This window comes from Anser anser, assembly GCF_964211835.1.
Source record: "Anser anser genome assembly, chromosome: 2".
In the NCBI taxonomy this organism is placed as follows: domain Eukaryota; kingdom Metazoa; phylum Chordata; class Aves; order Anseriformes; family Anatidae; genus Anser; species Anser anser.
Genome location: NC_139721.1, coordinates 23,790,496 through 23,802,895, shown reverse-complemented (window position 1 = coordinate 23,802,895; position 12,400 = coordinate 23,790,496). Strand labels below are relative to the sequence as shown.

Sequence of the window (12,400 nt, the reverse complement as noted above, 5' to 3'; positions counted from 1 at the left end):
GCGCAGGAGACACTGAAGGTGCACGGTGCCTGCCCGCAAGTACAAACGTTGCAAAGACCAATGATGATCCTGAGTCAGGTTTGCTTTGTGATCCCCCTTTCAAGCTGGTTCTCTCTGGTGCTTTCCTTTCTTTTCTTTTTCAAGGGGGCAAGGAATGGAAAGTGCAAGTCTGATTTTTTATTTTTTTTTTGTAAAATCCTTTTTCTTTAGAAAGAATATCCACCGTCATATTTGTTTAGACACAGTGAAAGAAACCTTCCTTGTCCACCACTACCCAAATTCTCTCTCCCAAACCACTTCCTCTTTGCTCTGTTCTGAGCCAGACGTAGGGCTGCTTCTGTCCATCTTCATCTTTTTGCACACAGGGTCTCATTTCTTCTCTAGTTTGTTTGGCTAGTTCTTGCTCAAGTCTTGCCATATGGTCAGCAGCTGTTAAGTTTTTGGTTATCTCTGCATAAAAGGGGTGTAATTTACTTTTTTTTACTCTTTGACACTTTTTAAAGCAATTTAATGAGATATACTGGACACACGGTGTGTTTTGCATGCATGTAGACTTTAATCAGGTATATCCCAAGATGCTCAGTCTCTGCTATGGATGTTTCCTAGTATCAGAGTATGCGAGTTGGTCTTCTGGCAGGAATATACGGTCCTGTGATACTGTAGTGGTAATGCTTAGTCTATTTTCCATTTTGTAACAGTCACTTGGATGGTCATTCATTGCCTTCAGATCCTGCTATTGTCTGAACAGTTGCTGGCTCTACCTGCCTATGGCAAAATCTCATAATTTGGGTACTTGGGTTTACCGTAGTAATCTTGGCAGGGTAGTGGTTCGAGCGTAAAAAAGACAAGACTACCAGCTGCCTTCAAGGTTTAATTTTTGTGCTAGCTAAAGTAAACTCTCTACCTGCAAATGTCCATTCATGTGAGTTATGTTAGCACGCACGCATCTCCAGAAGTTGTCAGAAGCTTTATTCACAGTTGCTGTGGAGCACTGGGACCGAGCATCTGAAAGAAATGTAATTGCTCCTTACATTGGAGCAACAGTTTTAGGGGGTTCTTTTGTTGAGCATCTGGGAAATAACGGGAGGAATGAAATCAATACAGGTGGTGATAAAACTTGAATTACTGTAGTTCAGCAGTTCCACAACATGTTAGTACTGAGCCATTATCTTGCCAGAAGACACAGGTGAATGGGTTCATTTAAAATGAGTGGAAACTGCTTGTTTCTGCACCGTTGTTGAAATATAGGGTTTTTCTGAACATTAATACATAAAATTGTCATATCATGGGGTGGTTTTTTTTCCAGTGTGTTGTTTTATTATTTTTTTTGGAAAGTCTACTGGTTTACATTCTGTCTATATCCCCAAACACTCAAATATTAAACGTATGCAGTAAAATGTTGTAGTTTAAAAATTGGGGCTGGGGACTGTTACAGGGGCAAAGGGAAAGAAAAAAGTATGTAAGATCTGAACTTGTAAGTCCCTGTGAGTGCATCCGGCTCAGGAAGGATTGCATGGCACAAGACATTCTGCCTACCTCGATGTTTGTCTGGAGGCTGGGGAAGCTTGGTTATTTTAAAGGTGAGCTTCTGGTTACCCCATCTGCACAGCTGATGAGGCAGAGAGGCTCCAGCCTTCCTATGATGTTCAGCCATAAACAGCAAGGAGCAAAAACTTCTTGAACTGTTTCCACCTAATAAAGAGATCTGTCCACGCTCTGGGGAAGCTCCTATGGAAGCTCAGTACATGATTTGTAGTATTTTCTTTTCAAATAAATGTTTTTGTATATCTACTCTGCTGGTTGTGTTACTGATTACAGTATGTCTTAATATTGCTAAGCTGAGAAGGATTTATTCTTCTAAACAACTAGAACTGAATAATCTCTCCCATTTTATCTAATCATTTATCCCTAGAAAGTGTATCTCTCCACGCATCTCCTCCAGGAGTATCTTAAGTATTTTTTCCAGATCAGAAGACTTAAAAATCACAGATTTTTTGATTTTGTTTGTTTAAATATGTAAAAATATGTGTCTATGTCTTTTTTAAAAAAGAAGTGTCTAATTCTGTTGCATTATGTGTCTGCTTCTGTAAGTAGGTTCATAGGTGAAGATTTTCACATATTGGGCAAGCAGCGCTGGGTGTCCCTCCTTGAGCAGGTGGTAGGACCAGATGGCCTCCAGAGGTCCCTGCCAGCCTCAGTCATGCTGTGATTAATATATGGATAACATATAATTAATATATGGATAACATATAATTAATATATGGTAAAAGCTAATGTGAAGAATGTCTGTAATCTGGCTTGAAAGCTTCAGCTAGCCTTCCTTTGTAGGTAACATGTAGGTAAAGATGGGTAAAACTATAGAAATTACTTTTGGAAACTTCATTGCACAGACATTTCACTGACAGTCATTATTTAGTAACTGAGATAAATGGCATATTCATAAGGGTACTGAGGAAGCCTTTACATGACTGGGTATTTTATGGATATTGGAAATGCCTTTCCTGAGTAGTGTCTGAAATCTGAGAATTACAAACTAGACCTTAACTAAAGAGAGAGAAATCTGGTCACAGATGTGTTATTTCAGCTTAAAATCTCAGTGCAGAGGATGGCCAGTACTGAAGAGCTGCTCGTGCAGAGCTTTGCCCTAATATTTCAATGTGCACTTCTAAGCTTACTTTAGGATTTAGGACATGTAATTGTACCCCAGTCCATCTCAGGTCATTCCTGTGCTATCAGAATGGTTCTCAGGTATTCCTTGAGTCTGTCCTCATCTCAGGCTCCGAAGCAAGGAGAGGTGTTGTTCCCAATTTATTAGAGGGAAGTGAAGGAAATGAATGGTTTAATATCAGGAATTCGGGCATACATCTACATCCTGATTTCTTCCTTTTTTTCCCTGCATACAGTTTTTCTGCAGATCTGCTCTAAGATCTCAACCCAGGCACCAGGAAGTAAGAAATAGGTAAATAATGGCTAAATGTGAAAAACAAAACAACAAACAAACAAACAAACAAACTTGGAGGAACTTGTTAAGGAACTTGTCCATTAACTTTTTTTTTTCTTTTTGATTTAAAATTTAATCTCCACAAGGCACAGCTATTCCTATACAGAAGAGAATGGGGCCTTTTTGTCTAGTGGGGCATGTTTTTCTTCATTTATGCATAATTTGTTTAAAGTTTACTGATTTTTTTTTGATTTCATTTATTTCATCAACAGTTAGTGGTTGGAGTCTCAAGTTTGTAGAGAATGAGGAAATGTACATTTAGTTTATGGTCTCATTGTCTTATTTTTTCTGAAGTCTGTCATATTAATGCTCTTCAAAATAGGTGTGTTTTAGGTAGCCAGTCTGATATTGAAATAAATGAAGTAGTGAACTTTAATTTCATTACTTGTCATAGGAAAAAAATGCACTTCTTACACTTACTTCTGCTCGCTTACCGACGTTTTGTTGTTTTTTCTTCCCGATGAAGCAGCGAAGGAAGTGTGCTATTGACTAGTATCAAAGCATAACGTTGATCTAAATAGTGCTGACACAGAGTAACTTCCCAGACATACAGAACGGGGACAGTCAGATATACTGATTTGTATAAAAACAATTCAGGTATTTTATTGAAAGATATATTTCCACATAGTAACTGTACTCATTTTGAAGGTATGCTGGGGGTGGCAGTGAAAGTATGCTTTTTAATAATTCTATAGCGATGATAATAATTTACAAGCTAAGCTGTTAACACTGTATTTTTATTTTTCTTTTCTATAGCCCACATACCGGGTGGCAGAGTTATCAGTCTGGCATACCCCGGATTCCCACTGCTTGCATCTCTGTGGAAGATGCTGAAATGATGTCACGGATGTCTTTGCGGGGCACTAAGATTGTTGTGTACCTGAAGATGGGGGCCAGGACCTATCCAGACTCTCCTTCCTTTAACACTGTGGCAGAGATAGTTGGAAACAAGTATCCAGAGCAGGTGAGTGAGAATATATGAGAAGAAACTTATTTTGCTCTTAAAAAATCAGAAACAAACATACCCAGAGAACATCACTTTTAAGAAATGCCTCAAATAAGCACCTTTTTAGTCACCTGTTCTTCCTCATTTCAGATATCTCAGCATTTCATTCTTTACCAGGTAGCAGGTTTGAAACAACCAGGCTCAGTCCTGATGCACTAGGATGTACTGATGTAGTATTTTACAAGACTTGTAAGAATTATTGTCTTCTAAGAACAGGAAATTCAACTAAATTGTACACAATTTAACCTCCTACGTTGTTTCCGTAGCTTGAAGCTCGCATTAACTAGTGCCATCTGCACAGATACCACAGAGCATGTATGGAAGCAGAAGTGAAATCCTAGCACTGCAACAATACAGTTATTATTCTTAATAACTAAAAGAAAGTTATGGTTACCATAAGGATTTTTGCTCTGAGTTTGCATGTTGTTCTGTTTATAATCTGCAAGCGGTTTCTTTATCAGACAAATAAGCCAGATTCTGCTGTCTGGAAATAAAATTGCGTGTCCGAGTTTTTCTTCAATGGTAAAAGTGAATACAGAATGTCAGTTTAACTTTTTTTAAAATATTTTTTTTTCTTATGCAGACCATTGCTGCATTTAGCTGTAATTGTATGCGTGTCAGGTTGGAGCAATAAGCCGTCAACACTAAAAAGTAGCTACTAGTTCTGTTTGAACATTGGTTGATCCTAAATTGCTCATTTCCATTTTAAGACTTTCTTCTTGCTTTCTCTTTTCTTCCAATTTCCTGGCCAAAAATCATACAAACCAAATTTATTGTGCTGGAGGACTTGTTCTAGTATGCGGTCTCTTCTATGTCAGCTTACAAGACAGAATGAATTTTCTGGCAGTGTGGTATATCATGAAAATGCTGATGCAGCCTCACTCACAACAGCACTAGAAATTGCTGCTGAAGTACATCTACTGAGCTGTGATTCTTTTTTGTAAACATTGTAGTTTTCTAACTTAAATAGAAAATAAGAATGACTATCTCCGTCCTTTAAACCAGCCATAGTTCTTACAAGGGTTTACCTGTTCTGAAATAGAAATTTTGTGGTTTTGGCTTGTGAGGTCTCAAAATCCTCAGTGTTAGCACAAATGCACAATTTCTGCAGCTTGATCACTGGGCAAGAAAAAAAAAAGTAATGATCATTTGCGGTTGATTGGTTTAGTTTTATGAAACACGTGGACTGAGTTAAAGACGGTGCCCAAACTTTTAAAGTAGGGAACAGCTTATTTAATTATATGTCATCTGAAGTTTTAGTAATGCTTCTAATCAGCTAGTATGCTATCTTCCCTGAATTATGGTTGGTGGATTTCAAAATTATGGCATTTCAACTCAGATTATAAAGTGTCCAAAGGTAACCTTCAAGTATGCTTAAAGATGCTTGCATGTGCTTTATTTTCCCTTTGCTATCTGACTCTTGTTTCTTTAAGTAATGAAATGGGTTGTGATCGCTTCACTTCTTACTCTGAGAAGCTCAGGTTTTTGAAACACTGGGTAAAGACTTATTTACAAGCCCCCTGCTGATGTTAATGGGAGTGGTAGTGTACACACTTTGAAAAAGTAACCAAGAAACAGAAAAGTAAAACAAGTGAATGTTTAGTTTTTTATAGTACTCAGTTCCTCTTGGAACCTTAATGGATGCTTCAGCACGCTAATTCTACTTTGTTACTCCATTAAAAACTGGAACCATCTAACTATTTAGGCAATAAAATACACTGCAGACCCAAACTCTTACAATGTCTTTTATACCAGAGTGTTTGGAAATGCATTACAAGTCCAGTGGAAGAGAAAGGTGCTGTTTCCGTGGGCCAAAATTTCAATTTAAGGTTTGAACTGAAACAAAAGCAAATCTGGATCTCTGAACTCGGGGTGAGAAATTAGCAGCGGGTGGAATAGCTATTACAAAGGTCTGAAGTCAGAGAGTTGAAAATTAGGCGGGAGTCTGTGAAACATGATCACAGATATCACAGCTAATTATAAGTTAAAAAACTGGAACGTAATTGAAAACGAGGGTCACCGTGAAGCCTGGTGAGAAGTGACACACTTCTGGATGTAACTGCACGTTAGGAATGTTTGTACTTGTCCATGTATTGACTAGAAGTTAATATACTGCCTGGGTTATAAATAATTCATTAATTCCTCCTGTGAGATTTTAGCATGTTTATTAAATGTAATCACTGAGAACCGAAACCATAATTGTCTGCAAATTCCATCTGTTGCAAGCGGAGTTGATTATTGTTATTATTTGACCGCTCTTGCGGCATGACCAGTTCGGTGTCTCCTTTTTAAGTCATTTTTCCAAGTGTTTTTTGTGTTTTTTTTTGCGTGTTACATCTGACAGCGGAGGGAGGAGGGAGGGGTGTAAAACTAGAAAAAAGTTACTGAAAACAGAAAATAAAGTTGAAGTACTTTTGACATATTTTCCTACAAATTTGCTGTATTTTAGACTTAGTGTTCTTAAACTTTTGTAATACTTACTTTTTTTTTGCTGCTGCAAGAAATGTTTGCTATCATGACAACTGGTGGAATTGTTGATCTTGCAGACCTCTATTTAGGCTCCTGTGCTTAACTTTAATACATCTACGTTTCTGAATAACTTAAAGCAATAAGAGAAATCTAATTACTGCTTTGTGGAAGCATCAAGCTCTCAGGAATGTGTGCATCTTCAAAAGCAATTGACGTGACTTGAGTGCAGGTGTCCTGTTGCTTTTTGAGGAAACTCTGCTCGCAGTAACAGTTGGCTGAACAGTTAGCCCAGAGATACTTCAAGTTTCTGCTCTGATATATCCTTTCTGTTTGGCCAGCCAGTAGCAGTAAACAAATGCTTCAGCATCAATTGCTCCGTTCCAACGTGGCCAGCCAGTAGCAGTAAACAAGTGCTTTAGCATCTATTGCTCCAACTAAGATAAATGTACTTTGAAACCTACCATAAGCTGCAGCTTTGCACTACCAAGTTTTTAAGTGGTGTATAAAAAATCTGAAGAGTAAAAGTAAGTGCACTTTATCACGCTGCCAGTAAAGTCGCCCATCTCATCAATGTCTCAGTTCTATTTCTCCTTGTATTATCCTTTCTAAGCCAGGGAAGGGCTGCTTTCCCCGGACAGCACCCATAAAGTCACAGCGGGCATGACTTTGTGTTCTGAGCAGAGACATCCAGCGTCCTCACTGTCACTCCTGAGGTGCTTGTTTAGTGCTTGCTGAAGCCTGAATCCCTTTAAATGCCCAAAGGAGGTGAGCCTGTGCCCATAAGATAATGAATTCAAGATCAAGCTTTTCTACATACAAGTAGTTCGAAACAGTGAGAACAAACATGCTATGACTTGATGCCCTGGCAACCTTCCTGAGCTTGGAATCACATTCTCACGGTGCTTAGGACAGCAGCAAGAGTGGAAAACCTGTGGGTTGTGGGACTTAACATATTTCAGCCTGTATGACTCCTGAGAATTGAGCCAAGGAGTTTGTGAAATGAAAAAATATGGTAGCAGAGCCTCCTCAGTTCCAGGCTATTGCAGAGGAGATACATTTACAGCCTGATCCTGCCTTTTGTTTTGGGAAAGGAGTTTTTGAAGCACATTGTTGAACCTGGGACGATGCTGCTAGCATCCTTGTGTACTGCATTGTGTACTGGTGAGATGTTTTGTATAAACTGTGTAAGCTGACACTGGAGACTGGCTGACTGAGAAATTCACAAGTTAACTAGTGTGGTTTTCATTTGAAATTCAGGCAGAGCTGGCAGTAAAACATGTTTGTCTTTTCAGTTTAGTACAGATGTAACATGATTGGTCTTAAAGTGCAGAAGCAACCATTCCCATCTCTGGGGAAATGATATAAATAGTGGCTGTTTCTTGTTAGTCTGGCTTCAATGTACCTAATGTGCCAAACACAGAACCACAAAATATTTGATTAACTGCAAAGGTATCAAAGTGGATAAAGATATAACTCATCTGTAATCCTGACTTTCCGTATCTTTCTGTACTGCATATTTCTTGGTGTGCAGTGCTGTTTTACTTATCTTACAGTTACTAAGTGATGGGAAAACTGTTTCCTAAGCACCCTACAAAGTACATACCTTTAATGGGTGCTCATTATTCTGTGATCTTGCATAAATACCGTAGAGCACAAAAAGGGGGGCTTATGAGTGGGTTTTTTAGAATCCTGAATAGCTGTTCCAGGAATTCTGCACTGCTTTCTTGCCTCCTGTTTTTATGGAGTGCCATATCTACAGAAAGTACCATTTGAAAAGTGACTCTATTTTGAACAACACGGGCATAAAAGACCATTAAAGAATGTGCTGTAGCTCTGAGCCAAGTTTGGACAGCACTTTGAAAGTAGAAGTCCTAAGAGTGACCTGAGAAAGAGAGATGCTAAGGTAATAGATTGTGAATTTTTTTACCAATTTGCGACTGGTGGAACAGAATCTGTTCTACAAAGGAAATAGCAGCTTATTTACTTTTTCATTCTTCTTCCTATCCCTTCTTCAAAAATCAGCCCTCTCTTGGAATTTATGATACTGGGCAAAACTCCAGGGAACAAGAGAACATGAAAAATGTCCAGGCTTCTGAGTCTGTTAGGCATTCGTGCACATAAGGAGAGAAATAATTTGTAGACCTCTTCCCCGCCCCCTTCGCCCCAAAAAGAAAAAAATAAAAAAAATAAAAGAAACAGGAAAAAAAGGCTTCTCTGAAGATGTGTAATACTCACTACAATGTTGTTTTATGGCCTGGCATCAGTTCTACACATGTTAACAAAATGTCTATCCATTAGCCCTTTGATGTGGCTTCCAGATATCCCTATGCTCAGACTAAACCATGCATACAATGGAGTTTGGAGTGGAGATGTTTTCAGAGCCTGGTGCCATCACGTTATGGCTCCATTATCACATTTTCTCCATGTGGTTTGTTTTGCTGTTCGTTCCAAAATGTTGAAGGGTTTGTAAGTGCACTTCTGTGAGGCTGTCTTGAGTGACTGTAAGTTGATGCTTGTCACAGCTACCCTCAGAATTCAAGAGGTGATTATGGAGATCAGGTTTTTCAGAGTGCCAGCCCATTACTTTATGGTAGCATACTAATGGGAAAGAAGATGAAAGAGAAACAGTGAAAAAGAAACCGGAGAAAGGGTGAAGAAGGAACATTGCCATTGTTAGGAAATGTTGTATTTTCTTTGAAAATTTTGGGTCAATATTTGATGAAAGAAATAGTACCCTGTATATGTTTGTGTGCATGTTTTATCAGCAATAGGACTTCGTACTATTATTTGGGGGATAGTTTTTATGGTGTGCCTTGCAGGAGGGGCAATACTGCCATCACTTGTTCTTAAACAGAGGTCTTGTCATGGTTAAAACAGGTAAATTAATGTGAAACTGATATGGAGGAAGACTTTTCTTTGTAACCTCACCATTTTTCAGATGTTTTCTTCGTTCAATCTGCCGGAAGGCCTACAAAATTGTAAGTTTAAAGTGCATGCTAAATTTTATGGCATATAGAGCTTGCCAAACCTTCTAAAACTTGAAATGCCCATTTAAAACTCAAGATCTAACTAAAAGCATTTAATTCTTCTGGGGAGAACTTGGCAATAGTTTTTCTTCTGATTCTGAATGAGCAGTAAGCATTTAAGTAGGCATTTCTTTTAGAAACCTCAATATCTGTGTATGCAACAAATACATCTTACAGGCGATTTGTATGGACATGATTGATGCTGTTAAGGGGTAGTGGTCAAAAAACATTGTACCACTTAGATTGTGTTTGAAATATCGGTGGAACAAGTGAATGTGTATATGTGGACGAAAGATTCAGAGTGGCTTACATCTTTTTAAAAATGATTCTTCTGATAGTTTTGCTGGAAGGCATCAGTTTACCTTCACCAGTGCAATGTGACCGTTGTAATGTTCAGATGTTACCACAATGACTAGACCATATGTATAAACAGGGAGCTGAGAATAGGGAAAAGGGCCTGGTCAGCCATCATTGCTGATCTTTGGGAGGTCTTAGAATCATAGAATCATTAAGGTTGGAAAAGACCTCCATGATCACCTGGTCCAACCATCCCCCTACTACCAATATCACCCACTAAACCATGTCCCTAAGCACCACATCCAACCTTTCCTTGAACACCCCCAGGGACGGTGACTCCACCACCTCCCTGGGCAGCCCGTCCCAATGCCTGACTGCTCTCTCTGAGAAGAAATGTCTCCTCATTTCCAACCTGAACCTCCCTTGGTGCAACGTGAGGCCATTCCCTCTTGGCCTATCACTAGTTACCTGTGAGAAGAGACCAACCCCCAGCTCCCCACACCTTCCTTTCAGGTAGTTGTAGAGAGCACTAAGGTCTCCCCTGAGCCTCCTCTTCTCCAGACTAAACAACCCCAGTTCCCTCAGCCGCTCCTCACAGGACTTGTGTCCCAGGCCCTTCACCACCTTCGTAGCCCTTTCTCTGGACACGTTTCCAGGGCCTTGATGTCGTTCTTGTACTGGGGGGCCCCAAACTGAACACAGTACTTGAGGTGCGGCCTCAGCAGGGAAACTATCACCCTCCTGAAGGAACAATATGTTAGCCTTAATTGTCTTCACTGCCGGTGTCCAGCGGGGGCACGAACTTCTTAAAATGGGCTAAGTCAACCTGCTGGCAGGCACCTGGTTATAATCTAGGTTCCTGCAGTGACAGTGTTACAGTGACCAGGGATGAGGACATCTTGGTGGCCTTCTTCACCAGAGTCAATTGGAGTCTGGAAGAACTGAATGCTGCCCCAAACTCCTTGTCAGGCCTTCCCTCTGTACAGTAATCTGAGCATGGGTTTTAGCTACTCTGCTTCCTCAACTGCAACCTACTAAATTGTGACACTAGAAATTAAAATGTAACATTTAGGTTGCTTGTTCTGTGGGCTAGCAAATTTATCTAAGCCCACAGTTTTGTAGTCTTTTTGATGATACTAGTATAAGCAGATACACTGTAATATTTTTTTCTTCCTACCTATTCCTTTGTCTTTACTCCCACACAGCAGCTTGAAGAATTACTATGGGATTTTATTTCAGTAATAATTTACAAATACGCACAGGGTTCAGAGAACAATTGTGAAAACTTCTTTTTTTTTTCTCCACGTTGAAAAAGTTATCTTCTAAAATTACACTGGATCCTTCTTGCATTCTAATACACAAGAGTATCTAAAGGGTAGTCGTGGCTTTGGCAGGTGTAGTACTGGCCTGAGGCATGAAGTAAAAAAAGCACAATATTGAGGAGGAAGGAGGAAAGAAACTATATCGTACTTTTCACTATGTATAAGTAGGTGCCAGAAATGCTAGTGCCAGGTGTCAAGGATTAGTGTAAAAACATCTGTTCACTACAGTAGTAGTCAAATAGCTGTAGTAATATGCTTTTATTTGTTAGGTGCAGACTGTGTGCTAGACCTTGTACAAGAGAAGGAAGACTACCAAGACAGTTTCATGTCCTAGTGGGTCTGCAGTCCAGGAGATGAATGCAGTGCTAAAAAATTTACATGTTTTCCATGCAAGTCTAATGGAAAACTGCATGTTTAAGAACATGTGGGTTGGATGATCTGTTCAGTGTAGATTCAGAGGTTCCAACACATGGTACCAATGTGGAGGAAGATCTGGTTGATGGAGCTAACATTGTCACTGGAATAGAGGGGAAACACTAAAAGCAGTGAAATCTAAAATGTTCAGGCTGGGGCTGAGGTGAAAGTGGGAAAGAACTTGGTCAGTCACACTGAAATGTTAACCAAAGTGGTTCAACAGTAGAGGTATTATGGCAAGAAATGTACGGTTGCAACAGCTGAGAGAAATGATTACTCAGTCACGTAGGGTTCATAGTTTTGATGGGCACAGACATGGTATTCTTGAGAAACATTGAACCAGCTGCAACAATATGGGTAGACTTCACATACTGTGAATTCAGTTGTTAGGATTTCATGCTTCACATTTCCGCTTTATAAGAACAAGTAGAGATGGTGAAAATGATGAGCTGACCACAGTTGCTGTGCTCTTTAAGAGAATTAGATTCAACTCCTTGGTTTGCCTCACTAGTATGTGCTTCAAAACTCAGATACCATTCATTCTTATTATCTTAAACCATTGTTATACAGTTCTTTATACAGTTTCATCAGCCTAAAAAGAGTATTTTGGGCTTGTAAGATGTTAAAGGCCTTCCACTTTGCCACTGTTGCTTTATTGTACATGTAGGCACAACAATGCAAAATCATTCATTGTGGTTTGTCAATGCAGAATAAACTGTAAAGCACATTATACCAGTAAGGTTTATTCAAACTGATTGTATATGAAACATTAAAGATCTTGTAAGGCTGGCATAAAATCTTAATTATGTCAAAGAACAAGTTTTGTTTATAGAGTTTCTCAGTTACTATTGGTGCTTATACCAAC

The 12,400-nt window shown here is 39.3% G+C and overlaps 1 protein-coding gene across 9 annotated transcripts in view; it reads left to right on the top strand.

The window, feature by feature from the left end:
- Positions 1-12,400, top strand: part of CPQ (carboxypeptidase Q) — a 256,599-nt gene that overhangs the window by 53,389 nt on the left and 190,810 nt on the right. For all 9 annotated transcript variants that reach the window (XR_014579383.1, XR_014579384.1, XR_014579385.1 and 6 more), the window contains one exon: positions 3,758-3,965. Coding sequence is in view for 6 of the 9 variants with exons in the window: in XM_083823346.1 (XP_083679472.1) it covers positions 3,758-3,965 (208 nt within the window). In the remaining 3 variants the exon portion in view is untranslated. The remainder of the gene's footprint in view (positions 1-3,757; positions 3,966-12,400) is intronic.